Raw genomic sequence first — 25,141 nt, forward strand, 5'->3', positions numbered from 1 at the left:
GCAAGAGGGGGCAAGGCCCCTCTCTCGGGGCAGTCTGGATCTGGGGCTCCCAGCAGCTGCAGACACTGGGAAATCCCCAGTCTAGGTGGGAAACTCATGAGAGCGGGAAGGGAAGACCTTTGGGCGAAGATCCCAAGGGGCAAGTACTGGGCTGCAGGGGGTGGAGTCCCTTCCGACTCTGCCATCCTATGGTGCCCCAAAATGAAACGCGAGGCTGGAGGGGGTTCCTGCTCCCCCACCCGCTTGCAGCCGCTGTCCCAGGACAGCTGAAGCTCGAGGCCGGTCCCTTCTGCTCCGACTGCCTCAAGAACCTCCATTTCCCTCTCCAGGAAAGCCAAATCTCTCCATCGGAGCTGCGCTTGGCAGGGCTGCTTGTGGCATCAGAAGGCACTCGGTCGACTGGGAAGGCAGCAACTGGGCACTAAGGAGGGGAGATATCCGTCTTCCCAGGACCCAGCATGCTGGAGCCGCTTGGGAGGCCCAGGAATAATAATATAATAATAGTAATTTATTATTTATACCCCGCCCATCTGGCTGGGTTTCCCCAGCCACTCTCTGGGAACGGACAGGGCGGTGCCTGGGCTGCCAAGGGAGGCCATTCATGAATGGCTGCGGGGAGGTCTGTGATTCCCACCCACCCACCTCCCCTGGACACAGGAGGAGGAGGATGCTCTACCCCCACCGAGAAAGGAAGCAGCTACACTGGCAGGTGAGCCAGAGAGAGGTCCCTTCAAAACAAAGCCAACACCGAGGGAGGGCAAGCTCTGCCGGAAGGCGGCCATCCAGCCCCTTCCCTGCTGGGGCTGAGGGATGTTGCAGAACATCGGGCAGGGACAGGAGCATGACCTCTGACCCCCAGAAACACAAGCCCACAAGTCCTCCTGGGTCAGGACTCGGAAAAGGCAGCGAGGCCTCCTGAAGCTTGGGCGTCCCAGTTGAGCCTACAAGGAATGCATACACACACCCTCCTGTTTAGGAGCATCGCTGACTTGCAAGGGCCCCTTCCAGGTCATCTAGTCCAACCCCTGCTCTGTAAAGGATCCCTGCCCTCCTGCGATGTCCTCTGCCAGCTCCTGGCCAGGACCAGGATAGCACACACCCACACCCCGTGTGCCCTGGCATCGCTTCTGGGGTCCTCCTGGGCTTGGAAAGCCACCAGGCAAGGCAGCTGGCTCAGCGGAGGGGAGGCACATTCTTGAAGGCCTGCCAAGCGCATGGCTCAGATGAGCAGCCCCCGCCCCCCGCCTAGTGGGAGCGCCCCCCCACTCCCATCAGCTGAGACATTCATCAAGCTGCTGAGTGATTATCCAATGGTTGGCTCCCTATTCCCCTTGGAGGGAGGGGAAATGGCTGGCTGTGCAGGGAGATCTGTCTTCCCTTCTGTGACAGGAGAGTCTTGGGGGGGGGGAATCACCCCACATGTGCCAGCCTGCCAGTGCTGCCCCCCCCAATGCACACACACACACACACACACACACACACACACACAGAAGAGCAGAGCAGGCTGCAGAGCAACCGGGCTCAAGCCCCAGCGGCAATGGAGTTGGGGGAGCTTGTCAGCCACACCAACAGATCACAACTGCGCAAATGGACCATAGGAAGCTAACATGAACCTGCTGGATCAGGCCCCGGGGGGCCCATCTAGCCCGGCACCCTGTCCTCACAGGGGCTGAACTCTGGGAAATCCGGAAGCAGGATCTGAACACAAGAGCCTTGTCCCCTCTTGTGGGTCCGAGCAACTGGGGCTCAGGCGCATAACTGCCTCCGACCACAGAGACTGAGCACATCCGCCCTGGCTGGGAGCCCTCTCCTCCTCCATGGACTGGCCTGATCCTCTTTTTCCAAAGCCACCCAAGGTGGTGGCCACCCCTGCCTCCTGCAGCAGGGAGTTCCACAGTTTAAATCTGCATCGCGATGTTCGGCCATCGTCAGAACGGGCGGGGGAGAGCCGCTCTGAAGACAGGAGACCGTTCTGCGGAAAGCAAAGGCAGGTGCGGACGAAGGAGCATCAAATCACAGAGCTGGGAGGTGTGGGAATGTTCAGGGATGCAGGAGAGGATATATTGTCTGATTATAGCCTTTCCAACTTGTGTAAACAAGTTCACAATTTAGCAGAGTAACATTCCCCTTTTTAAACTCACAAAGGATGTGTTTGCTCAGGATCCCTAAAGCCTCTATAAGAATTGTTGTGGTATTTTCCCCTTATTCCCTCATAAAAGATAAGACATGACACAGTCTTCTATAAAAGTATAAAAAGAGTTTACTCACATTCTGTTCACAATCGGATCCCAGAAGGCAGACTTAGCTTTGAAAAGTAACATACACCTGGAAACTATCTCATAAGGAGACAGTCCCTTTGTCCTCTCTTGGCTGGAGGCCAAGAGAGCATCTTTGGCTAAGCAGATGTTGCTTCTTCGACGAAAGTAGTCACAGAGAGAGAAAGAGAAGGCTGCCCTGCCCTGTGCTGTTGTTGTTACCTGCACAGGTGAGGCCACGCCCACCTCTAGTCACATGCAGAGGAAGTCTCTCCCAGCCCAGAAGGAAACAGGAAGTTTACCTGCTGGCTGGACAAACATTCCTCCCCATGTGTAAACTTGTTCACTCTAGGAAAGTTGTACTTGACTGCTCTTGTGTTTCACATCCCACAGAAAGGACCCCAAGGGTCATCCAGTACAACCCCCTGCAATGCAGCTCTGTTCCAAGGCAGGGCGTGGGGGGGAGTGTCTGAAGGTGCCCCCAAGAGTAAAGCAAGGAAGCCATTCCTCATGGCAGGCGGGGAGGCTGCACCTCCAAGTTCTCCCATCTCAAACGACCCAAGACTCTGCCCAGTTGCTGGCATCTGTTTTTAGATCAGGGGTCGGAGGTGGGCAGAAAGGGAAAATGTAAACTGGAAGATGGGTCTACACACACACACACACAGACACAGACACAGACACAGACACAGACACACACACACACACACACACACACAGACACACACACACACACCCTGCCCTGCAAGCTGCAGCCCCAAGAGACCCTCTGCTCCATCTCTGCAATTGCTTCACTGCCTCCTTCGCCCACAAAGGCCTTCTCAGCGCCAGCAGGAAAACCAAAGCAGGGCACCTTTGGGTGCCACAAAAAGATGGCACACCCCCCCCATGAGCACACAGGCCAGTTCCACAACAACCTTGCAGGGCAGACCCAGCACCCTGTCTTTGCAGCAGCAGCAGCCGCTGTTGAAAGCCTCTTTCCTTTCCTTCAGCAGTAAAAAAAACCAAAACTATTCTAGGCCACATCAGCGGAAGAATTGTGTCCCAATAAAGGGAGGTCAGAGTACTGCTCTCTTCTGCCTTGGGCCTGGAGAACTGTGTCCAATTCTGGGCACCACTATTTAAGAAGGATGTTGGCAAGCTGGGCGGTGGGCAGAGGCTAAGGACCAAAGTGATCAAGGGTTTGGAAAGCAAGCCTGATGAGGAACGGTTGAAGGAGCTGGGTATGTTTCGCCTGGGAAAGAGGAGACGGAGAGGAGATAGGAAAGACCTCTTCAAGGGCTGTCACAAGCTGGCTTTCTCCTGCTCTGGAGGGTAGGACTCGAATCCATGGCTTCAAGTGACAAGAAAGGAGATACTGACTAAACATCAGGAAGAACTTTCTGGCAGTAAGAGCTGTTTGGCAGTAGAATGGTCTCCCTCGGGAGGCTGTGGGCTCTCCTTCCTTGGAGGTTTTTAAGCAGAGGCTGTCAGGGATGCTTTAGCTGAAATTCCTGCATTTCTGGGGGCTGGACTGGATGACCCTTGGGATCCCTTCCAGCTCCGCATGGGTCTCTGATTCGAAGAATCCTCCTGGCAGAGAGAGCCACGATGGCACTCTCTCCTGGGGCCGGTGTGGCAGCTGCCTCTGGCCTGGGCCAGGTTCGGCAGCCTTGCCCAAGCGTGCCACGGGGCGCACGGCAGCAGGGAGCGCTCCCCTGCCAACTGGAACAAGGAGGCCGGAACAATTACCCCACTGGGAGCCTGGCCAGGAGGCCAGAATTAGCAGCCCGGCCACCATGCTGTCAATCAAGCCCACGGGTCCCGCCTCTGGCCTCTCACTCCCTCCTGCAGCAGAGCAGCGCCCCCTAGTGCCAAACGGCAGAAGGGCCCCCAGCTGGCACCCTGCCTAGGCAGCAGGACTGGAGGGGGGGCTGTGCTGGGGGGGGCGGCAGGAGGACATCTTCCTCAGCCACCCACCAGGATCCCAGGGGCCGCCTCTCTGCACCCCCTTGGCCTGGCCAGGAGGGAAGCTCAGCCACTAGGGCCCAAGAAGCTCAGAAGACCTGCTGGATCTGGCCCACGGAGCCCATCCTGCATGGCCGACCGGGAGGCCTGAAAGCAGGAGCCAGGAGCAAGGGCATTTCCTCTGCTGCTGTTTCCAGCAGCAGAGATCCAGAGAAACCTTCTGCCCATGAATGTGGAGGCAGAGCAGAGCCATCCTGGCTAGGAGCCCTCAATAGCCATAGCCTTCTCCTTTCCTTCCCCTCCTCCTCCTCCTCTTTCTCCTTCTCCTCCTTCTCCTTCTCCCCCTTTTCCTTCTCCTCCTCCTCCTCCTTTTCCTCCTCCATGAACTTGTCCAATCCATTTTTAAAGCCATCCAAATGCCTGCCTCCAGTGGGAGGGAGTTCCACTGTTTAACTCTGCACTGCTTGAAGGAGGACTTTTTTTATTCAATTTTCTGTTTTGCAATTTAAAACACTCCTTTTTGCATCCTTAAAATATCAATGGCTTCCCTTCTCCTCTTTCCATGCTTCATTTTACGTATCACAAATCCCTGCATATTTTACCAAAACTATATGATTCAGTCTTCCATTACTGCATCCATCAAAGCTTATTTACACTGCTGAATTTCTCTTAATGCTACCAGCGTTTTCAGCTGTGCACAATTATTTCCCCGGTATTCAATAAACGTTTTCCAATCTTCTCTAAAGGTATGTTCTTCCAGTTCTCTTATTCTATATGTTAAGTCTATGAGTTGTGAATGTTCTGTCAACTTAAGTTGCCATTCTCCTTTGGTTGGGACCTCACTTGTTTTCTATTTTTGGGCTAACAAAACACGAGCCGCACTGGTGGTCAGACATAAATAACCTTTTTGACACCTGGGAATTTCAGTCTGAATTATCCCCAACAGAAAGGACTCGGGGGGGGGGGGGTTGGGGGGAGGGAGACTCTTTACATCTGTCCTGAATCTTCCTTCCCTAGCAGCAACAACCACCAGTGCCTGCTCCTCCCATGGCATGCTAACAAAGGGAACCCCTCTGGGTGCGGGACGTGTAGTTCCATGGCAGAGCCCCCCCCCATGCAAAAGATCCCAGCTCCCGTTTCCCACTGAAATGTTCTCTGAGCTGAGAGAGACTCCAGCGAGGCAAACCCACCCCTCAGTCAGCAGACACACACAAACACAAACTCCTGTGCTCCTCTTCCTTCCACCCCCCCCCCAAAAAAGTGCCATTTCTACAAAGGCATCCAAATGCACAGGGAAACAAAACCCACAACTAGGTCTCCGCCCTGGCGAGCATACAGTCAGCCCGAGAGGCAAGCGAGGGAGGGAGGCAATGGAGAGCAGAGGTCCAGAGGTGGAGGAGGGGGGGGGCTAAGAGGTTTAACCAAAAACTTTGCAGATGAGGAGGGGAGAGGAAAGGGGGCGCAGTGGGAGGGGGGAGCTAAGGGGAGGGGAAAGAGAGCAAAGTCAAGGCAGAGACTGAAGAGGCCTTGGGAAGCAAAGCAGGTTTGCAAATAGTGCCTGCTAAGCTGCTGAGGAGCACAAGAAGGCTCTGGCTGGGGGGGGTGCTTAGAGATATTTTAATATACAGTCATACCTCAGGTTACAGCCGCTTCAGGTTGCGTTTTTTTCGGGTTGCGGACTGCCGAAACCCATAAGTGCTGGAACGGGTTACTTCTGGGTTTCGGCAGTCACATATGCGCAGAAGCACTAAATTGCGCTTTGCGCATGTGTAGAAGCGCCGAATCAAAACCCGTGCGCGTGCAGACGCGGGTTGCGATCACTGCGGCTTGCGAACATGCATCCCATACGGATCACGTTCGCAACCTGAGCGTCCACTGTACAGTGGTACCTTGGGATGCGAACGGGATCCGTTCCAGAGCCCCGTTCGCATCCTGAACGCAACGTAAGCCGCGACGACGCGTCTGCGCATGTGCAGGTCACGTTTTGCCGCTTCTGCGCATGATGTCATTTTGAGCATCTGCGCATGCGTTGATAACCCGGAAGTAACACACTCCGTTACTTCCGGGTCGCCACGGAGCACAACTCAAATGTGCTCAAACTGAAGCACATTCAACCCGAGGTATGACTGTATTAAGAAATGAAATAATACAGAAACAATGTATTGAATTGAATTGAACTGAACTCATTTGAAGGATTTGAGTAATACACTGACAATGAACAAATATAAACATAAAACACAAATATAAGGTAAAAGTGTTACGAACAGATTAAGAATACAAGTTTAATTTTAGTATATAAGGTATATAAAATTATACGCAGAACAGACAAATATGTAATAAATAGGAAAGGGAAGTTGCGGTGGGTGGGGCGGGTTTTACTGAAATTGCAAAATGCAATTTGAATTTTTGAATATGTTAAAATTTGTTGGAAAATCTCAATAAAAATAATTTTAAAAAGAAAATAAATGAAATAATCCGGGGAGAGAGTCTCACGCCGACCCCTCTGCGCATGTAATGAGGAGACTTCGCTCTGGTTTCTCTCCCACGGACTCAGGCCAGCAACGCTTGAGAGACGCACCTATCGACCGTCAAACTCTGCATGAGCAATCAGTGTTGCTCCAGGCGAGCTGCATGCCCTTATTTATTGTGCTGCTTGCAGGTTTCTCCGACTGCTTGACACCTTATTTAAGCCGCGCGGAGACACGCAAATGCTCTTCAGAGAGTTGAGGGAGGCGGATTCATGGCATCAGAGCTCCCTGCCCCAGCCGCCCAGCTTCTGCCCCCCACGGCAGAGCCCCTTCCCCCCAGCTCCGTCCTGGGGAGGGGGGGGCGATGGATCTGCCACATGCCAGCCAAGCGCATTTCCTAAGGGGCTCCCCTGCCCAGAGGAGAAGCATTTGGGCACAAGCTCAGCAAAATGGGGTCATGGCAACCTTCCAGATCTGCCTCGGGAGCCTGGCTGGTGCTGGCAGAGGAGGCTCCTCATCTGAAAGGGGGGGGGCGCTTATTTGGGAACCATCAGGGAAGGAGTTTGGTCCATGGTGGGAATTCTGAGGAATGGGGATGAACAGGATTGTGGAATTCCACTCTGCAAACCGATGGCGCGGCCGCGTTTGGGGTGCTGCCCCTCGAAAAGGATATTGTGGGGATAGGAAAGGAGATCGAGGGGCAGAGGAGCTCTCCTAGGAAGAAAGGGGGAGGAATTTGGTTCGTTTCAGGTCAGAGAAAAGGAGGCTAAGGGGCAAAAGGATAAGATTCAGGATGGATAAAAGCAAGCATATTTAGAAGAGATCTGAAGGGAAGTTTTCAACAGTTCAACAGTTGATGTTTTATGGAGTTTTTAATGTTTTGTGGGAGCCCCCCAGGATGGCTGGAGCCACCCAGTTAGATGGGCGGCATATAAATAAACAAATAAATTTCTTATTCTTATTAAGCACACGTTCACCTGTGGAACTCACTCCCACAGGAGACAGTGAGGGCCACCAACCTGTTTGGCTTTGAAGGGGGATGAGAGTTTTAGTCACAAGGACCAGGTGGATCTTCCAGGTTCAGGGGCAAAATACGCCCCCGATCTCCAGTCACGGGAGAGCAGCCATTCCCTTCTTGCTTGCGGGCCTCTGAGGCCAGTGTGGGAAAGAGGAGGCTGGTCTAGATGGGCCCAGAAGGGCCCCCAAGGGAAGGATGGCGACTCAACGGCAGTTTTGGCGGGTCTCTGGGGTACCGGCAGAAAGGTGAGATTTGCCACAAAGGAACCCCTCTCCCGAGTTTCCATCTAAATGGAGGCACATAGTGTGTGTTTGCAGGCAAGGTGAGCACAGGTGTGCAGGTGCGCCAGCAAGCCCAGACACACACCTGCACATACAGAGACGGGGATTCGGAGGGGAGGAGGAGCTGCTAAAGTCTGGAGGCTGCGAGGACCAAGAAGGACCCCCCCCCCCGCACACAAGCACATACTGGTTCCAGCGGCCAGCCCAGGGAGCCCTCAGCACCCCCCCCCCAAAAGTGCTCTCTGGCCGAAAGCGCTGATCCCGTGGCACCTGCCCTTGCCAGCAGGGTGAGAGCAGGCCGCTCAGCTGCCCGGCCTCAGGACGCCAGGGCCGCGCTCATAAAGCCTACCTCGCAGGCAGAGCGGAGGAACGGGGGTGGTGCCTGCCCCTCAGGAGACAAACGGCCTTCAGAGGCCCCTGGACCCGCTCAACCGTCCCCCGTGGGAGCCGAATTCGCGTCCTTTTGGGGAGCGGGGAAGGGGGGGGAGCCGGCAGCCCCAGCCGATCGATCCCAGCAGGCGGCCGGCGGGGCAGAGGCAAAGACGGGCAGCCTTGGCTGGGCCTGTCGCTTCCAATCAGGCGGCAGCGCCAACCTCGGGGGACTGTTTTGATCATTAGCGCAGAGGACTTTTTCATCGCTTAGCTCCATCAAATTAATCCGAAGTGAAAAACGAGGTGCTGACAAAGGAACTGCGCATAAAGGCAGCCCTGCGACAGCGGAGGAGAGCAGAACGGGGGCTCCCAAAGCAGCCCCCCTCGCGGCCAGCGCCAAGCGGACGCCAGCCCGAGATCCAAGCAGCCTGAGCCACCAAGGTCACAGGGAAGCGGAGAGAGGAGGGGGCCCTTGCCCACCCCCTCCAGCCCCCGGCAGAAGCCGCCGCTGCAGCTCAGGGGACCCAGGTCATGCTCAGAGCCCTGCGCCTGGAAGGAAGCACTCTTGAGCAGCCCTGAGCACCATCAAATCTGTGCTTCCAGGTGCCATAAGAAAGTTGCAGAGATAGTGCAGGATAGTGCGCACCCCGGAAATGATCTCTTTCAGCTTCTGCCTTCTGGAAGAAGGTCCAGGGTTATAAAGACTAGGACTTGCCGCCTGAGAAACAGTTTCTATCCAAATGCAATTTTGGTTTTAACCGCAGTGTAAGGTAGTCTTTATGTGAATATATTGAATTTAAAAATGGGGTATCAGAGTTTTTAGGGGGCTAACCAGGTTGGGATACCTGGGATAGCAAGTGTGTTGGTTTTGAATGTCTTATGCAGATTTTTCAATTTCGTTGTTCTGTATGGGACAGTGACAATAAAGACTATCGTATCGTGCACATGCAAAGTCACTGGCAGAAAATGCAACGAAGGAGAAGCAAGAGGCCTTATTTGGGGAGGGGCTGGCAGGCCGCCACAGCCCCCTGGAATGTGAGGAGGAAGGGGAAAAGGAAGATCATAGTGGAGAGAAAACGGACCTCTGGGCGGTCGCTACCTTCGCCCCCTCCTTGCCCCGGTGTAATAGCAGCTCTGGATATGGGTCAAGAAGTCCTCCGTGGGTGCCCAGGGTGCCCACCCACAAGAGCAGGAGGGGACGAGGCAGAGGAAACACACCAGGAGCTGGGCACAACCCAAGGCCCCCCCCAGCCCCAAATTCCCCGCCAGAGGGTCTGTTGTCACACCTGGGATGATGCCAGGGCGGTGGAGCCCAGCTGTCAAGGGGAGGCCAGAGGTCCCCTCCCACAAAGGGGGCTGGCAGCACCCCACGCCAAACCCCACAGAGCCCGCTGCCCAGGCAACCCTGATTCTGTGACCCAAAACAACAATCCCCATTCAAGTCTGCGTGTGATTTGTGCTGCTAGTTCTGTGTGAGGAGGCGCAGTTCTCCAAGCCGCCTTCCAGCCGCACCGGGAATGCCAGCTGCCCCTCCTCCAGATTGGAGCCCCCGGGCACCCACCAGGGTGAGAGCTGAGCCAAGGTGAGTGGGCTGGGACCCTCCCCACAATACAGCTTTCTCACTGCTGCCGCCAGCCTTCTGCTGGGGCCAGGCTCACTCAGGCCCCGCTGAGCAAGCCAGGAAAGGCCCGCTTTGCCCCTGCCTCGGACCAAAAGGGATGCAGGCCCAGCAGGGGCTGCCAGAGAAGATCAGGGATGGAGCCGCCTGTCAAGGGCAGACCAGGCAAAGCCAGGAGGAAGAGGCCGGCCGGTTTGCGAGTGGCACATTCAACTGCGCCAGGGAGCCCCTGGCACCAGGATCTTTATCCCTAACAGTCCTCTCACAGGTTGTTGATGAGGGGAGACAGGAGTGGGTCCGAGGAAGACTCCAGAAGCCACAAAAAACCTTCCCTCCCTCCCCACTTGCATGCAAAGGTGCCCCTCGCCACCCCCAAACTGCCTCTTGACGCAAACATTGCTGCAGGAGACACCCTCCAGTTGCCCCCCATGGGGGGCTGAAAACAAGAGCAGCTCAGCCTGAACCTCCGGCCGGGCACCAGCCAGCCCACAGGCCTCAAGCTGGGCCAAATCGCCACCTTCAAAGCCTTCCTCCATCATCATCATCATCATCATTTTATTTATTAGATTTATCTACTGCCCTTCATTTAAAGATCTCAGAGCATTTATACATTTATACATTTATTAAGAAACCAGAAGCATTTTTACTTGGCATTGTAGGAAATGATATAAACAGAAAGGATTGTAAGTTGTTTTTATATGCAATGATGGCAGCAAGAATATTATTGGCACAAAAATGGAAGCAAGAAGGATTACCGACAAAAGAAGAATGGAGGATGAAATTGATGGACTATGCAGAATTGGATAAACTAACCGGAAGAATTCGAAACCTGCGGGACCAGAGATTCACAGAAGAAGGTATAAATTTGAAAATTTAAAAAGTATTTGAAAAGTAATTGTGATGACCAGATTATGTTTGTAGGTTTGCAAGAAGTTTTGTGAGGTAAATTATTTGAATTATTGCAAAAATGGTTAAAGAGGTGGATTGTGAGTTAAGATAATTAAAGGCAATAGGAATTTAAGAAATGCAGAAGAAATGATAAAAATGGCGGATCATCAGAGGTGCTGATGGAAGTCCAAAAAGATTGTATAAAATGTGAAGTTCTGTGGAATGCATAACAATTGGTATGTTGAAAATAATAAAAATTATATATTAATAAAAAATATAAAGATCTCAGGGCCCTGGCGCCCAGCTGTTCTTCGGGGGCTCTGCCCCGGCCCCCGCCAGCCCACCTGCCTCGGCCCCCTTCCGGGCTTACCTTCTTCCCAATCAGCTTCTTGCGCAGAAACTCCCGGGCCTCAAACATGTAGGGAATGTCGTAGAGGGGGCGCAGCTTTCGGTTCTTGTCCTGCGGAGGAAAAGCAACAGCAGTCAGGGCAGTGATTAAGGAGATGAAGATAAAAGATCAAAAGTTATTCATGTGTGCCACAGCTGTGCAAAGGACTTTGCTGGCCCAAAACTGGAAATCACAAGATGTTCCTACTATTGCGGAGGGGCAGTCGAAAATGACAGACTATGCCAAACTGACCGGAAGGATTCAGGATCAGGGCGACCAGAGATTCAAGGACAATTGGAGTAAATTTGCTGAATATTTGAAGGACAGTTGTAAAAACTTAAAAACAGTAGCAGGACTGAAGTAACTCCTACAGTGCAAAATAGATAGGGTGTGAAATGATAAAATATGCAATGGACTTGATAAAGGATACCAACTGAAAGGAGGGAGGGAAGCCATGAGCTCCGCAGAGCCAAAAAGTTTATGTGTTGAAGAATGAATGGTAAGAAAGGATATGTAAAGAAAGTAATAAAAATTTATTGGGGGGGGGGGGACAGAAGTCAGGGCAGTGGCAGAATCCCCAGGAGGGGCGGCGATGGGAGCAGCAGCAGTTCACAGCTCAACCGGGACATGTCTCCCTTTTTTGAAATCCTTTTTTATTTGATTTTACAGATGTAAGTTAGTTACAATACCAAGTACATATCCCCCCCATCCTCTCCATGGGTCCTACTGTCAACTTTTACAACTGCATATTATTTCATAATCTGTATTTCAATATTGTTCATAGCATTTGGTGCGATTAAAAGCCTGCTAATGTTTTCATCTGCTTACAGGGGTCTCCTAGATAAATTATAAACTGTTCCCATTCTTTCTTGAATTTCTTGTCTTTAGGTCATTTCAAGAAGAGGACCAGCCCCCTGGTGATTTCATTTATTTATTTGTAAAAAAAATAATTGGGGACTGTGAAATCATTAAAAAGAAAAATCAAAGCAGTATACGATTGTATATTAAACAACTACCGAAAAGTTAAAAACAGACATCAGTTAGCCGTTGCGGAAAGATGAGTTCCCCACTGCCTGCGTAGGATTCTGGCAGAATAGAAGTTTTCATCTGGCATTTAAAAGTTGGCACCTGCTGGATCTCCAGTGGCAAGGAGTTCCACAGGACTAGGCCAATGACATTAAAGGCTCAGCTCCTTGTCCTTGTCAAGGGAGCCTCACCAACTTGGGGGACGACCAGCGATGTTCCTGCAGGTGATCTGAGTGACTGAGCTGGGATATGGGGGGGGGCAAGCTGTCCAGGGCTTTGTAAATTAAGGCAAGGCCCCTAAACCTGGCTGGGGAGCAGATGGGCACCCAGTGCAGGGGCTTTAACACAGAGGTCTCCACCTGTTTCGCTACTGCCTGCCCCCCTCCCCGGCCCCTGCCTCCAAGGCAAGCTGCATTGCTGCGACATCACCCCCCCACACACACACTTCTCCTGGCACATGCCAGCACAGAGGCCGAGGCATCCCTGGAAAAGCAGGTCGCTTCTCCCACCCGGAGCCCATCAGAGCTGCCAGCCAGCCCATCACGGCTGAACGTCTCTGACAGCTGCCGAGGGGGAGCCCCAGGGCACAGCCAGGGCTCAAAGGCCGGAGTCGGGGGCAGCCGCTGGCCGTGGCGGAGAGCCAGGCTGGACACAGAAGACTGGAGGAAGCCTGTTTCGATCTGGGCACAGGCCTGGGCATGGCACCAAAGCAGAAGGGCACCATCTTGCCCTCAATGCTGCTTGGCATCTCTACGAAGCCCCTGGGAGAGGCTATGGGGAGATTGGGGGCAAGGCGTCATCCAGACAAGGATATGTTTCTGGGCCAGCCTCCCCCCCCCCCCGGTCATCCATGCTCAGGCAACTTCTGGGCTTGAACCCCGCAATGTGCTCTAGGCAGGGCTGCCCTGGTGCAAATCACCCAACTGCTCGCTAGGGCAGGATCTCGCCAACATTTTAACTTGCCGCTGGTAAAACTGCACCAGCTGCCCGTTGGGGAGCAGGGAAAGTTGAAGCTGCTCGTTTTTGGCGTGCAAAAAGCCCAGGCAGCTTGGGACCAGGAGACCCAAAAGATGCTCGATCGCCCCTTCTCTCTGCCCAATCGAACACAGAGCTCTGCAAGGGAGGACGTCCTGCAGAGACTCTCTTACTGGGAGGCCTGTGCCACCCAGCTCGGCTCTTGGGCTGGCGTGTGGCGGCTCCTCTGCCCTTTTAGGATTCCCCCCTTGAATATGAGGCAGGCGCAGACACTGCTGCCTTTTGGCAGCCGCTGAAGACCTTCCCCTCCCAAGGAGGCGTTTAAGGGCAGACCTTTCCCCGGCTGTGTCTGCTTTGGAATTGTTTCTAAGCCGCTTCCTCGCGCTTGTTTGCTGCCCTGGGCTCCTTGGGGAGGCAGGGCCAGATATAAACGGAATGAGTAAATAAGAAAGCAAATAAAGCCTTTTGAGCAGAAGCTACTCAAATCCAACAGCAACAGTCAGCTGAGCCAGGAAACTCCCTCAAGCTCTGGGCGGGCAACCTTGTGCTCAAACACTCAGCCGGGGAGGGGGAAGAAAGCCCTCCCTTCTGGGGGCCACGGGCGAGATCTGGAGGGGCCACACATCCAGCCTCCACCCACAAATGCCCCACACAAAGCTGGCACCAAGAGCTGCCAGCTGATTGGAACAGGTGCCCACAGGCAGCCCCAGGGAGGGCACACACCTGGGAGAAAACCTCCTTCTGGGCTGCTGGCGCTATCAGTCATAGAATCGGGACCACGGGGGTCATCTAGGCCAACCCCCTGCAATGCAGGAATCTTTTGCCCAACGCAAGACTCAAACACACAACCCTGAGATGAACAATCTCACGCTCTACCAACTGAGCTCTCCGTCCGTGCAAAAGAATCCACGGAAAAACCTCCTCGGGCGACAAAGACCTTTGCCAAACATGCCCTCAGAAGCTGCCTGGCTAAAGCAAGGCTGGGGGTGGTGGTTTGGAGCGTGAGGGAAAGAACCAGGCCACAATCCGCGGCCAGCATTTGGGAAATGCCACCCCCCTCCCCCTACGGATACTTGGGAGTTTGCTCAGCTCTCCTCCGCAGCCTCCCGGCATTGCCTAACCTTTATTTATTATAAATGCCTCTGTCCTCCTCCCAGTATTGCAAAGGTCTGCAGAGTTGCCAGCGCAGGACCCTCCTCCCTGCATTCTCCGCGGGGGAAGAGGCTGCAGGCAAACAGGCCAATAAATTATTACATATCTGCGTGCGCGACAGAGCGGCTTCCCAGGTAGCAGGAGCGCAGAGCTCAAGGTGCTGCAAATTAACCCTCACTTAAATCCAAGCTTAGCAAGTCCATTAGCTATGCAAACACCGCTCAGCCTGGCTCCTGCCCAACCCCCACGGTGCCCGCTCGCCCGGGGGCATACACCAGGCAGCTCCTATTCTCAGCCTCCCAGAAAGCGGGTCAGCAGCAGATCAGAGAGAAGGACTGCCTGGACAGCTCAGCTGGCTAGAGCGTGGTTCCGCTAACACGAAGGTTGCAGGTCCATTCCCCTTACGGGACAGCAGCATATTCTTGCATTTCAGGCGGCTGGACTAGGACATGGCTAGGCAAACTAAGGCCCGGGGGCCGGATCCGGTCCAATCGCCTTCTAAATCAGGCCTGCAAATGGTCCAGGAATCAGCATGTTTGCACATGAGTAGAATGTGTCCTTTTATTTAAAATACATCTCTGGGTTATTTGTGGGGCATAGGAATTCATTCATTTCCCCCCCAAAAATATAGTCTGCCCCCCCCACAAGGTCTGAGGGACAGTGGACCGGCCCCCTGCCGAAAAAGTTTGCTGGGGACTAAGATGATCCTCACATTCCTTTCAGACTCTACGATTCTCTGAATGCTCCAAGCCAGGCCTAGGCAAACTCGGCCCTCCAGATGTTTTGGGACTACAACTCCCAACATCCCTAGCTAACAGGACCAGTGGTCAGGGATGATGGGAGTGGCAGTCCCAAACATCTGGAGGGCCGAGTTTGCCTGTGCCTGCTCCAAGCAGCTGGATGGGGAGCTCCAACCCAAAGGTCCCCCCAGCCCCCCACTCCCCGGATCGGCCAACGTTTGGGGCAGGAGACACCAGACTGCAGGGGCCAAAGCCCCCCAAGCTAACAAGCGCCCCCAGTTTTGAGCACAGTCCCCTTTTCCCTCTGCAGGACAAAGAGTCCTTAGCCAAGGCCCCCCTGGGAGAGAGGAAGGGCTCCAGACGCCACCGGCTGATTGTGGGGCAGCAAATGAGTGGGGACGTGGAGGCCAGGAGGGCTCCATGGACTTGTTGTCTTATCATTATTGTCCTGACCTGGAGGCAGCACCGACGCGAGACTCGTTTCGCCACGGAGATGATTCCGATATTTGTGTTAATTGAGTTGTTGGCCATTTGCCACTTTGGGCCTCCCTCGGGATGGAGGAGGGGGTGAAGGCAATAAATGAAATGTCACAATTAAAGGAGGCTTTGCCTTGGAAGCAAACCACACACACCCCAACAGCAGCCTCCTTCTGCTCCCCCTAAGCACAGCAGCTGATGCAGCACCCAAAGGTCTCTCCCCAAGGGCCCCCAGACTCCCAGAAGGGAGGGGCAGCTCTGGGCACCGACTTCACTCCTCTGAAGGTGCCATCAAGGGATGGAGGGGGGGCTGGCTAAGGAAGGAGGCCAGTGCATGGGGGGGGCTGCATCTCTCTTTGCCTTCTTCTCTCCCACCCCACAGAAGACAGGCCGGAAGTCCTGAGCTGCCAAGAAGACCCCACAACCCCATCCCAGACCAGCCAAACCAAAGGACATATGCGTGTGTCTGCTGTGTGTGCATGAAACTCAACCGGAGGGAGGAGCAGGCAAGGAGGCTGCACAGGATCTGTCCTCGAGACCCAGGCTGCATGGCGGGGGGTTGGACTAGATCAGGGGTAGGCAACCTAAGGCCCATGGGTCACAAGCAGCCCATGGGGGTCGTTTATCAGGCCCATGAGCCACCCCCAAACTGAGCCACCCGCTTGGCAAGTCCCCCACACGCTGCACTAAACCGGAGCGGTGAAGCATGGGGACTTGCTTCTGCGGCGCCGGAAATCAGATCTGCGCAGACGCCAGAAATCGTGGGTGTGCCCATGGAGGGGTCTCCGCTGGAGTGAACTGGCCCAGGCGAGGTAAGCCTTGCCGACCCCTGGACAAGATCCCTTCCAACTCCACGGTTCTGTTCTAGGATTCTCAAACCTCCCCTCCCATGACATGACTGCCTGCCTGTGTCTCTCCCTCCTGAGCCCTCAGGGCCAAGGATGCTCTACCCCAGGGTTCCTGAAGCCTCCCACCCCAAGGGGAGCAGCCATGCACCCCCCCAACCAGAGCATGAAAGTCAAAGCAAGGCTTTTCCTGCTGCTCTGTTCCTTGCTGGCCAGCAGCCTAGGAGGTCCTGCCATCTCTAGCCTAAATTAGCAGCCTAGACTGCAGCTTGCCTCCCGACCTCCCCTAGTGGCATGTGGGGTGGAAGGGAGGAAAGCAGGAGCCCCACAGAGGCCCTCTGGAAAGCCAGGATGAGGAGGGGGTGCAGAGGCTGCTGTGGAAAGCTGAGACCTTGAGGCTGCCTCCTGGACGCCCCACGGGGAGGGGAGGGGGGCTGCAGAGGCCTTTGTTGTGGAGAGGCTTGGCTCTGCAGATACAGAGCCCGTGCCCCATTTGCTTCAAGGCAGACACTTAATGTGCAGCTCCAACGAACAAACGAACCCGAGGAGGAGAAAAATAATTAGCATTGCTGCAGAGAAGGCTCCTTTCATCCCTCCTGGCCCCTTCCAGACCTCTGCAGGCAGGCAGGCAGAAAGGCAGGGAGGGCCTTCATTTGGAGAGGCCCTGGCTTCCCAAAGTATTGGGGGGAGGCAATGGCAGCAGGAGCCAAGGATGCCAGCAGTCGTGCAGCATCCCCTCTCTGGGTGCCCGCCGGTGCCTTCTGAAACTGGATCCAGGTCAGCTGGGCAGAAGACGCTGCCAAGCCAGAGCCAAGCTTTCTAGCAACAATCTAAGAAACCTCTCCTCGCGCATTCAAGTGATGTGGATCCCCAGTCGGGTCAGGGGGAAAGTCTTGCACCTCAGAAAGGGCTGCTCAGGGAGTGGGGGGTGCATTTGGAAAGGGGGGGCCTCTCCCCTCCTCCTCCTCCTCTGCCATCAGGACAGGCTGGCAGGAGAAAGGGGCCTGGAGGATGGAAGCGCTTCTATTATTTAGCCGGTGCCAGAATAATTTACAGCCGGACATCAGAGCTTGCGCTGAAGAAAGCCAGCCATAAATACACCGTGGATCTGAGTTATGTCGTCGCAAGGCAACCCGGCTTCGCCCCTGGAAGCGTCTCCTGGGCTCGGGAGTCAGAGAGCCCAAGGCTTAAATCTCAGCAAACAGCACATATCTCATCCCCCCAATACAGAAGATGTTGCAGGACATACTTAAGAACCAACTAAATTCTCCCTTCCCTGGAGGCGGCAGCACAGATCTGGCTTTTGCCCTGAGGAGCGGAAAGGGCTCCTTTCCCCCAAAGCCAGCGCCTGACCCAGAAGAAGCAGCAGCAACCTCCACCCCCCAGGCAGACTCTGGGGAAGAAGCAGAGCGCCAGAGAACCTGGCCAGGCCACCCTGCTCCTCCCCTGGCCCAGCCACCCCAGCAGGGCCTGTGGAGACGAGGGCTGGCCAGTACCTGGTTTCCAATATCGTGTTATATCACCAGCTAAACATCACAATATATTGATATATCCCAATGTCTGAAATAAGGATGGAGCTATGGAGCACCGGCTGGCTTCACGGTTTCCCCCCACTTTGTGATTTTTGCATAGCACACACACAAACACAATTTGCAGTATGTTGCCAGGTCAAAAAATTATGAAACTGATATCACGATATGGACTTCAAACCAGTTTTGGAGGATGTATCGCCCAGCCCCTAACACACATCATGATTCATAATATATTGCTAGCTAAAGAATTATGAAAGTGATAACACAATACTGATATATTGCCCAGCCCAAGCGAAACAAAATAAAAAAATTCCTTCCATTATTATGTATTTTGATTACAGGTAGGTAGCCGTGTTGGTCTGATGTAGTTGAAACAAACAAACAAAAAAAAAATCCGTCCAGTAGCACCTTAGAGACCAACTAAGCTTGTTATTGGTATGAGCTTTCGTGTGCATGTGCGCTTCTTCAGATACCTGAAGAAGAAGTGTGCATGCACGCGTATCTGAAGAAGTGTGCATGCACACGAAAGCTCATACCAATAACAAACTTCATTGGTCTCTAAGGTGCTACTGGGAGGAATTTTTTTATTTTGTTTCGACTACAGCAGACCAACACAGCTCCCTATCCTGTAACTAGCCCTAATGGAGACATCCCTATAGAATTACAGAATTGTAGAGCTGGAAGGGACCCCTAGGGGTCCTCTAGTCCACCCCTTGCAATGCAGGAATCTCAACTAAAGCATCCCTGACAGATGGCTGTCCAGCCTCTGCTGAAAAACTTCCAGGGAAGGAGAGTCCACCACCTTCCACCCCGCAGGCAGGTAGACAGCTCTTCCTGCCAGTACATTTCTCCTAAGGTTCGGTCGGAATCTCCTTTCTGGTCCTCTTAATCCACTGGTTGGGGTTCTCCCCTCTGGAGCAGCAGGAGACAAGCTTACTCCACCTTTGATAGGAAGGCCCTTCGAGTATTGGAAGGGGGCTGAGCGGCTGCTTGTTCTGCTCAGCATCCCCAGGCTCCGTCTGGGCCAGGCCTGCAGGAGTCAGCAGCACCACGGACAGCTCCGCGCTGAGCCCAGGTTGTTGCTCCAGCACCAGCCGCCCTTGAAGAGCTCGCTCTGCCTTGGGGAGAGAAGCCTCTTTGTGGAAAGGGGTCCGGCTTGCTTGGAGGGAGCTGGGGGGAGACTGGGGCTCCGCAAACTGTGACCTGGACCCCTGGAAGTCAGAGGACGGCCACACTATCTGGGGATGGAGCGACTCCCCTTTGAGGAAAGGTGGCAATACAAGGGAGACGGGAATGCACAAGGGGTGGAAAAGGGCCGCCTTGCCTGGCACTTCCAGGGTCCCTCCTCCTCCTAATCCTCCTCGGTTTTGGCTCTCGTTTTTATCTCCTAAGAGTCCCGCCGAGTGAGCTTGCAAAGGCCAATTAACGGGTCGCTGCCTGAAAGGCAGGCAAAGGGCAATAAAGAGTCAGGTCCAGGGACGCCAGAGCCTTTCCGGAGGCTTCTCAAAAGCCAGCCTTTTGTAGCCCCGAGAACACGGCAAAATTCAATGATCTGCGCCAGGAGAGACATAATAGAAACGTTTAAGTGCCCGATACAGATTGCCCTTAAACATGTCCCTGTCAGCCGCCATTAAATGCTGCACGGCCGGCCGGTAAAAATGGTATTTCATATTGGGGGGCAGCACACTGCGAGGCGGCTTTCTGGGAAGCTGTTCAAGAACCTGGACATGTGTTTGGAGGTTTTGCAAATAAACATTAAAAATCAATATAACAGCAAGGAGGCTAACTAAACTCAGCCGTGATCCAACGCTGGGCTATTATGTCACGCTGCCTATAAGCTGCTTTCGGCACCAAAAGTTGCTACGGCAACTTTTACGCAGAAGGGGAGGGGAAGGGCGGCACTCCCTCTTCCTCTCCCTCCCCCCAAAAGCCATTCCAACAGCACCAACTCTCCCCCAAGCAGCCAGCCCTCAGTGAGGAATCAACAAAGAAAAGGCTGTGGCAGCTGGTGCCCTGCACTGGCCAAGGAGCACCAACTCGATGGTGAAGTTGGCACACCACGTTTATTAATATTGTTATTAATATGCCGCCCATCTGACTGGGTTGCCCCAGCCACTCTGGGCGGCTCCCAACAAAAATAGAGTAAAAGCACAATACGACATCACACACTAAAAAAATTCCCTGAAGGGGGCTGCCGTGATGGGCCCAAAGCAAGGAGGGCAGGGGCCCCAGCTCTGAGCAAGGCGCCTGGAAGCTGAGCTGGCTGGAGAAGCCCTCTGCCCAGGAAGATGCCAGCCACAGAGGGAGGCAGACATGCTCCTGAATGCCAGTTAATGGGAACCGCAGGACGGGAGAGTTGCTTTTGGGCTCGGATCCTGCTTGCAGCAAGCTCTTCGTAGGTTCTTAAGCAGTGCTAGAAACTCAGGTATATAAGTGAATCGCCAAAAGGCACCTTGAACATAGGTTTCAGTTGTCGTCTTAACGGAATGTCTAGGCACCTTTTTTGCAGTGGGAATTATTATCATCATCATCATCATCCATTTCATTTCTAAAGGTAAAAGTAAAGCGACCCCTGACCATTAGGTTCAGTCGTGGCCGACTCTGGGGTTGAGGCGCTCATCTTGCTTTACTGGCCGAGGGAGCCGGTGTTTGTCCACAGACAGCTTCCGGGTCATGTGGCCAGCATGACTAAGCCGCTTCTGGCGAACCAGAGCAGCGCACAGAAACGGCGTTTACCTTCCCGCCAGAGCGGTACCTATTTATCTACTTGCACTTTGAGGTGCTTTCAAACTGCTAGGTTGGCAGGAGCAGGGACCGAGCAACAGGAGCTCACCCTGTCCTGGGATTCGAACCGCCAACCGTCTGATCGGCAAGTCCTAGGCTCTGTGGTTTAACCCACAGCACCACCCGCGTCCCTATTTCATTTCTAGACTGCTTTATATTTTAAAGAAAAAGCTCAATGCAGTTTACAACACATTAAAACATCAGACAAATTCAAGTTTCCAGGAAAATATTTCAGAACCTGTGAGCCAGTGGGGTGGGGTGGTGAGAGTGTTGGACTAGGACCTGGGAGATCAGGGTTCAAATCCCCCTCAGTCGTGACGCTCACAGGGTGACCTTGGAGCCAGTCGCAGCCTCTGAACCTTCCTCACAGGGTCGTTGTGCGGATTAAGCAAGGAGCGAGTGAACCATGGACTCCTTGGAGAAAAAGCTGGGAGGCAGATGCAACAAATAAGCTCTTCCGCTTCCCAGCTCAAGGAAACCAGAGGAGCTAGCCAGGGGGAGATGTCAGGCGCCAACCTGGTACCCAGAGATCTCCGTGTGGGAGCAACTGGACCCGTGCCAGTCGCAAAATGCACTTGGGGATTTCAAGCACTGTGCTGAAGAGCGCGAGTGGGCATGGGAGCGCCTTACTGGGTTGTTTTGAATAACTTGCTGGAAGGTGTCAGAAGCGGCCTTGGTACAAAGACCTGCCAAGCAGCGGAGGGGGGAGGCAGACCCCCCCCCAAAGCCCCCTTAGGCCGCAGGCAGCCGTGACCTGCACAGCGTGCCAGTTCACCTCCCTAAGTGATGACACCGCATGAAAAGGTGGGGAAATCTGGTCGAGTGCCTGAATATAAGAGGATCTTCAAAGTCACTCTCAGGGACTGGCGACAGGCTCTTTCGTCCCTTTTTAAGCACATGCGGCTCACATGCCTTCGTGTGTTCTCACTCGTCTGCAGACAAGCTCCCAGCCCACAGCACTGGCTGGGAAAAGACGGCCGTGGCTGGGAAATTCAGGGCGCTCCTTTGAAAACGAGGTGGGCTGGAGGAAGCTTGGGGGGGGGCAACACTAGAACAGCATGGCAGGCAAACGCCCTCCCTGAAATGCAGCCCTCCCTGAAATGCAGCCGATTGCTTTGTCAACACAATTAGACTGCTATTCTCACAGCCCATTCATAATCCGCATTATCTCCTAAGTAGCGCTGCCTTGCATTGCACTTTTCCTGAATGCTTCTTCCCCCCTTTAAATTTATACACACACATCCAGGCACATAATTATGCACCCATTCCAATTATACATGTAATCAAGGAGAACAATAATTCAGTTAATCCATACATCATATTACAAAAAAGGACAGAGCCTAATTATACAATCAGCTCCAGTCAATTATTTTTCCATACGGAGATAATATTGTGCCGCAACTGTGAACCCACAAACCAACTTATTACTTTCAACACTGGCTATGCTTTGTAAGCCCCCCCCCCAGGGGGGAGGGGGTCAGGGGCAAGAAGCAGACTGAACCCAGCTTCGACTGCAAAATGCACAGCTGCCCTGTGGCTACAGAGGCATTTTGCAGCTGCTGACGGGTCTCCTGGGACATGTCCTTTGATGCCTCCCCACATTCAAGGACAGCCCCCTCCCCAAAAAAAGGATTGAAAACAGGCTCCAGGACAGAGTCTGGCTTGCCCCAGCCTCAACTCCGCTGGGCAAAGGCAGGCGGCCCCAGCGGGGCAAGAAGGGGCAAGAAGGGGGAGATCACAAATACCCCCACTTGCCCACCCAGCCTTCTGAGGTGCGGTTCAAGGAGCTGGGTATGTTTAGCCTGGAAAACAGGAGCCTGAGAGGAGATATGAGAACCCTCTTCAAATATCTCAAGAACAGTCACATGGAAGAGGGGACAAGCTTGTTTTCTCCTGCTCTGGAGGGCAGGACTCGAACCCATGGTTTCAAGTCATAAGTTCCTGACTAAATATCAGGAAGAACTTTCTGGCAGTAAGAGCTGTTGGGCAGTGGAATGGTCTCTCTTGGAAGGTGGTCAACTGCCCTTCCTTGGAGGTTTTCAAGCGGAGCTTGGATGGCCATCTGTCAGGGATGCTTCAGCTGAGATCCCTGCTTTGCAGGGGGTTGGACTGGATGACCCTGGTGCCCTTTCCAACTCTACAATCTCGTGATTCTATGGACGCAAACAAGAAGGGAGACAGTGTCCTGGATTTGGGGAGGCTGAGGAGCACAGACGCTGCAGAGCAGCCCAGAGAAAAAGAGGCATCTCCTAAGGGGTCTTCGTTCTCCCATATGGAAAGGGGTTCTTGGCCACTTCATCTCTTTGTCTACCTGAGCATATCCGTGCTTCCAGAGGCAAGGAAGGCGTTACCCATTTCCTGGGAGTGCAAAGGTGGGACTCCGCCTTGCAAAGGAACTCCCAGCTGGGGAGAGCAGAGGACTCCAGAGATCTGCCTGGCTTGGGTGGGGGGAGAGGCTGGAGTGGGCCAGAGAGGTTGGAGACCCCCGCAGCACAAAGCAGGAAGACAAGACCCCCAAAGCTCCTTGTTCCCTTTTTATCCCTCTTTTTCTGAGTGCTGCAGATAATAATAGAAGAACAGCACCTCTTTTCTTCATCTTTAATCAAACCGATAAAAGGATGAAAAGCTCCATCCATGGAGAAGGTGACTTCTACCCACCTAGACAGCCAATGGAAAGAGGGCAAGCCGGGAGAGATTTTGTGTTTGATATTTAAGTGGAAGGAATCGCTTCCCCGCCAGCCAGTCCCCTCCAAGGGGTCCTGTGCCCGAGGCATTAAGGGAGGGGTGGAAGAGGCTACGCCAAGGAGGGGAAGTGGGTCTCGCCTGAAGGCCTTGCAAATGTGCCCCAAAGCTTTGAGGCGGTTTGTGTGCTATTTCTGAGCTTTTGCAGTTGACATTTGGGCCTCCCCAAATAAAATCCGGTTCTGGGGTTCCTGCAGTTGGCAGCAAGGGAGCCAAGCATCCCCTTGCAACAAAGTAGGAACCCCCCCCCCATCTTCTCTCCTTTTGGAAACCAGCATTTAATGCCAACAATGTTGATCATCTCATATTGGGACCCTCCCCTCATAATAAGAAAGCATTGCCATTTTTGTGTTGCAAGCCACATGATTTGGGGAGGCAAAAGAAAATTCCAGCGACTGAGGAAAGCTGGCTGATGGGGCCAGGATGCCTGTGTTGTGATTCTCCAACAGGAAAAGATCCTTCTCAGCTGGAAGAAACCCCGAGGGCCTCCTGCCCAGCTTGGCTGCCCATCCAGTCCTAAGCCCTGCTAGGAAAAGACTAGAAAGCTCCCGCTCATCTCTCGAGCAGCCAGGCTGCAGGTGAGATTTTGCAGGAAGGTGAGCTTCCATCAAATCTTGGAAAATTAAGGCATCTTAAGTTCACTGGCCAGCAAGGAAGAAGAAGTCAGTGATGGGGCACATGTTCTACGTGTAGAAAACATCTGCCACTGCCACAGCATCCCAGTTTGAAGAACAAAGATGTCTCTGGACTGGTGCAGAACATGGGTGCCTATGAACCCGTGACTTCAAGTTCCAAGAAAGGAGATTCTGACTAAACATCCGGAAACACTTTCTCACAGGAAGAGCTGTGGGGCAGTGGAACAGTCCTCCCTCGGGAAGTGGCCGACTCTCCTTCCTTGGAGGCTTTTAAGCAGAGGATGGAGGGCCAACTGTCAGGGATGCTTTAGCAGAGATTCCTGCATTGCAGGGGTTGGGCTAGATGACCCTCGGGGGTCCCTTCCAACCCTACCGTTCTCTGGTTCTCTGAGTCCAGCGCAAGGCGTGTCCTGGAGAGGGGCCGGCTACCAGACCGGACGCTCTGCCCCTCCCCGGCTGCCCTTTGAGGCCTTTCCAGGGAGAAGGAGGACTGCGTCTGTTCCCTCTGAAGCGCGCTCTGTCTCTCTCTCTCTCTCTCTCTCTCTCTCTGGCTCCATTTGCTGACAGATGCTCTTCCATCAAACCTTTTGTCTCATCACTGTCATCTGAGCAGCTTGGCACTCCTCCTGTCCAGGACTGCTGGACCCACATGCTGGGACCCAGTGGGGTTCAGAGAAAGTCTCGCTGCTGCTCTGCCCTCCTGTTTTACACCCCCCGGGCTGCTCAGACCCACGGACAGCAGCAAGGAAGGGGGCACAAGCTGGGGTTGAGGACTGTGGGCGAGGAGAGAAGTCCCCAGTCCCCTTTCCTCTTATTTCCCTCTCCTGGCTCCTGTGCTCCGTTTGGAAACTGGCACCTGGGAACACTTTTCCTGCCCCACAGAGAGAGAGGCTCCAAGAGGGCCAACCCTCCCCACCCCCAGGATTTCTCAAGGAGGAACAGCCACAGAGCCAGACCCGGGGGGGGGGGCTAGAACTGAATGGCTCCCATACTGGTGGGTC

The 25,141-nt window shown here is 53.9% G+C and overlaps 2 protein-coding genes across 2 annotated transcripts in view; both read right to left on the reverse strand.

Moving 5' to 3' along the window:
* The window catches only part of PPP6R2 (protein phosphatase 6 regulatory subunit 2), a 1,004,265-nt gene that overhangs the window by 351,024 nt on the left and 628,100 nt on the right, over positions 1-25,141 (reverse strand). The gene's annotated exons all lie outside the window — the stretch shown is intronic.
* Positions 1-25,141, reverse strand: part of SND1 (staphylococcal nuclease and tudor domain containing 1) — a 234,629-nt gene that overhangs the window by 135,091 nt on the left and 74,397 nt on the right. The window contains exon 11 of the mRNA XM_083572639.1: positions 11,215-11,304. Coding sequence (XP_083428765.1) covers positions 11,215-11,304 — 90 coding nt within the window. The remainder of the gene's footprint in view (positions 1-11,214; positions 11,305-25,141) is intronic.

This window comes from Podarcis filfolensis, assembly GCF_964270895.1.
Source record: "Podarcis filfolensis genome assembly, chromosome: 10".
Taxonomy (NCBI): domain Eukaryota; kingdom Metazoa; phylum Chordata; class Lepidosauria; order Squamata; family Lacertidae; genus Podarcis; species Podarcis filfolensis.